General features: G+C 41.9%; 1 protein-coding gene across 1 annotated transcript; it reads left to right on the top strand.

Moving 5' to 3' along the window:
• Positions 1–427: 427 nt before the first annotated feature.
• Positions 428–2,661, top strand: LOC137819380 (NAC domain-containing protein 43). Its single transcript, XM_068623210.1, has 3 exons — positions 428–774; positions 1,068–1,342; positions 1,569–2,661. The coding sequence occupies exons 1-3, from the start codon at positions 591–593 to the stop codon at positions 2,376–2,378; spliced, it is 1,269 nt and encodes a 422-aa protein (XP_068479311.1). The 5' UTR covers positions 428–590; the 3' UTR covers positions 2,379–2,661.
• Positions 2,662–3,877: the final 1,216 nt, after the last annotated feature.

Below are 3,877 nucleotides of genomic sequence, written 5' to 3'. Positions count from 1 at the left end.
TTTAAGGTCAGAGGTCGTAGTTGTGGATGTGGGCGTGCGCCCTTACTCTTCTAAGATGCCCACAACGTCCAACCCTGTGGGACCCCTAAGTGATACCCGCATACACTTGGCCCCCACACTCATTTTTTCCCCTCAACAGTTAAACTCTCTTCCTCCATCTTTCTTGGTAGGTGCCACTTCTCCCACCATAGTAAAACTAACCCTACATTTTCATTATATTATAAACAACATACCCAATTGGTTATTGGTGTCTGGTGTCCCTTCAACCTTTAAAACAAAAACAAATCCATTTTTTTCTTTCTTTCTTTTTACCCTTTTTTTCTTTAATACAATTTAATTCTCTCTCACTCTCTCTCTCTCTCTGTATGCTTTTGCTCCTTTCTGTCCCACAACACATATATATAGTCTCCCTTTACATACTCATTCCAGTACACTCACACACCACCTCATTATATCTTTCCTTCTGCTCTACCCATTTGAATGCCTTCTCTCTCTCTCCTCTTTGGGTCCCCGCTACCACTCTCTACCTAGTTTCTCTTCTAATTCCTAGCTAGCTATACCAACGATCACTCTCTTGGTTAACCACCTGAATGCCGGAAAACATGAGCATATCTGTCAATGGACAATCTCAAGTCCCACCTGGCTTCAGGTTCCATCCTACTGAAGAGGAGCTTCTTCAGTACTACTTGAGGAAAAAGGTCTCTTACGAGAAGATTGACCTCGATGTCATTCGTGATGTTGATCTCAACAAGCTCGAGCCATGGGATATTCAAGGTGTGACATTCATCACTCTCTCATACATGTGTAAAAGAATCAAAACTAGTCTTCACTGGTGTCTAGCTCACGCACTCTTGTGTTGCTTCATCACACACTCTTTTTTATTTTTGGTGTTTAAGGGTGACTGGTCTCTGCTGCTTTTGAATTCTGCTCGCTTTTTATGGCTTCTTTTGTTTTTGCGTCTCACATGGGAGTAATGATAGGAGGGAATATTCAATATTGCATCATGAGTCATGCATGACATGAATCGCGCCACCATTTTGATCGGTTTCTCTTTCTTCTTTTTTCAGAGAAATGCAAAATAGGAACCACTCCGCAGAATGATTGGTACTTCTTCAGCCACAAAGACAAGAAGTACCCCACAGGAACTCGCACCAATCGCGCCACTGCTGCGGGATTCTGGAAGGCCACTGGCCGTGACAAAGTCATATACAGCAACGGAAAGAGGATTGGAATGAGAAAGACTCTGGTTTTCTACAAAGGAAGAGCCCCACATGGCCAGAAATCTGACTGGATCATGCATGAATACAGACTAGACGACAACACCACCAGCGACACCAATATTGTAAGCAACTCAAACAAAACCTACCAGTTAGTTAGTTAGTTGGTTAGTTATTGTTTGTAGTTTTATACAATTTAAAAATGAGTCTAAAATCATAGTTTGAACTGCAACGTCAAAGCATTTAGACATGTGTAGCAATGCTACTTCAAACGTTATTACGACATGTGTGTAAGAAGTTGAGTTGTGAAACAAATGTGTTTACGAATCTGTGCGTGTGACTTGAATTCAGGTGTCGAATGTGATGGGGGACGGTGGTCAGGAAGAAGGGTGGGTGGTGTGTAGGATATTCAAGAAGAAGAACAACCTGAAAACCCTAGACAGCCCATTAGGTTCGGGAGAAGGTAGAAGGAGCCAGTTGTTCGAGTCGTGCGACGAGGGAGCTTTGGAGCAGATACTTCAGCAAATGGGAAGGGGTTGCAAGGAAGAGAGCAGCTACGAGGGAAACTACAGCTATGGAAGGTTGGGAAGGGGTTACGAGACGGGTGTGAACAATGACAGGTTCATGAAGCTGCCAAGCCTAGAGAGCCCAAAATCTAGAAGCATGGAGAGTCAGCAGAACAACAACAACAACAGTAATAATGGTGATAACAACAACGAGCAGAATAATAATGGGTACCATCCCATTATTCCAGTAGACATGGGGACGGACAATGAAGGGTCATTCGCAACCCACCAGGTGAGTGGTGGTGACCCCAACATGGTTCATCCAATGGAGGCATCATCAGGTGGTGGAGGCCTCACCAACTGGGCTGCGCTGGACCGTTTGGTTGCCTCTCAGCTCAATGGCCAAACCGAGGCCTCTAGGCACTTCGCATGCTTCAACGACCCCACCATCGCCTACTGCACTACCCACCACGATCTACCATTGCCCACCCTCAGATCCTCATCAAATCCTTCATCAACCTCCACCCTCACCAGACCTTCCGCTGCATCCGCATACATCAACCCCGCACACGACTTCACCAGCGAGATTGACCTCTGGAACTTCACTCGCTCCACCTCCGAACCTCTCTGCCATGTCTCCAACACCTCACTCTAGTCCATTCAACCAAACCAAATTAAATAATAATAATAATATAAGTAATATCTATATCCCAACCCCACCTCCTTCACCTTTTCCCTCACTCCATGTTCCATTGTTAAATACACAAATAATTAGTCCCTCTTCATATTTCATGTTTAATTAGTTCTTTTCTCCAGTCAGAGGATTATGATTACAGACTCTTAAACGCGATAATCTTCCTAGTATACATTTTACTTTGATTAGCTTAATTCAACTCCTGTTGTTAATTAATTCTCTATTGACAATTCTCTTCTGTAAATCTTTCTTCATATAACCAGTCCATATCCATCTTTTCGTACATACATATGTTGACGAGTTTGATCGAAACGAATTAACCTAACACGTAAATATGGAATAATGGAATGGAATGGAATTATAAAGAAGAAAAGGGTGGAAAGAAATGAAGAGATTAATTAGATGGGATGGCATTGTCAACCACGGGTCTTTGCTTAATGACGATGTCTAGCATTATTTAATTTTTGTAATTTTTGGTGCATGTGTGTGTAGAGGAGGAGGTGTTGAAGTTGAACAGTGGTCATGTTGAAGATTGAGTGTGATATTTTGGTAATTGTAAGCGCAATTATAAGAGGGTTACTTTATTTGATCGAGTAAGAAGATGATGATGGATTAGTAGGGTGATGTTTGAAATAATAATAATGATGTGGTGGTGGTGTTTGTGTCACGTGGTTTGTCGGTTTGTTGAAGGAAGGTGCAGAGGCCATGGCTGGGCTTGTCCTGTTGCACCAACACTCTCTAATTACCAAAAGGAAGTGACCCAGAACATGGGCTCCCCTTGATCATACATACAATACATGCATGAGTAGAAACAAACGCAATACTTTCACATCCAACGACCTAAAGAGAGTGACACCTATAAAAGCCACCACATAGCTCTACCCAAGTCAAAAGATCAGAATCTCCAAGCCCCTCATGATTACGTAAGCTTTGCATATTCATTTCATCACTAATCTCGGGGTAAAGGGTAAAAAAGAAAGGGACTCAGGGACCAGTCACCACTGCTTTTTCTCTCAATTTTCATCAAACTCAAATACTACTATCACATGCTTGTTTTTATTATTCTTTTCAACAACTGTACTTCAACTCCATGCACAAAACTCCCCAACCAAAAATGTACCAAAATGCTTCTTCTTCCACTGTGTGCCACACCACGCCACACACCATATCTTAATTTCCTTTTCTCTTTCTAATTTCCTTCTTCAGGAGGAGCCTCCATTTTCAAATTATCAAACGTAAGCCTTAGGTAAGGGACTTGTTTGGATTTTGGTCCACTCACTTTCTTTTTCTCTTTCTCTCTTTCACACTTATACGTTCTTGTCGCCTCTGCTTCAAACTTTCCTGCCACACTATTTCTGGAAAAGGAAGATGTCATTTTTATTTGTTTATCCTCTCAATGAATAATACTATAACTTCTCAGATCATTGCGTTAATTAATTTCTAACTTCCATTCCTTAATT

This window comes from Phaseolus vulgaris, chromosome 10 (assembly GCF_000499845.2).
Source record: "Phaseolus vulgaris cultivar G19833 chromosome 10, P. vulgaris v2.0, whole genome shotgun sequence".
NCBI classification, from domain to species: domain Eukaryota; kingdom Viridiplantae; phylum Streptophyta; class Magnoliopsida; order Fabales; family Fabaceae; genus Phaseolus; species Phaseolus vulgaris.
Note: the sequence above shows the minus strand (reverse complement) of the source record. Positions and strands in the feature narration are given on the sequence as shown.

Excerpts from the sequence above, each read along its gene's own strand:
- LOC137819380 (XM_068623210.1), top strand. The coding sequence starts at position 591 with ATGCCGGAAAACATGAGCATATCTGTCAATGGACAATCTCAAGTCCCA. Across the intron at positions 775-1,067 it reads CGAGCCATGGGATATTCAAG|AGAAATGCAAAATAGGAACC; the intron begins GTGTGACATTCA and ends TTCTTTTTTCAG. Across the intron at positions 1,343-1,568 it reads CCACCAGCGACACCAATATT|GTGTCGAATGTGATGGGGGA; the intron begins GTAAGCAACTCA and ends ACTTGAATTCAG.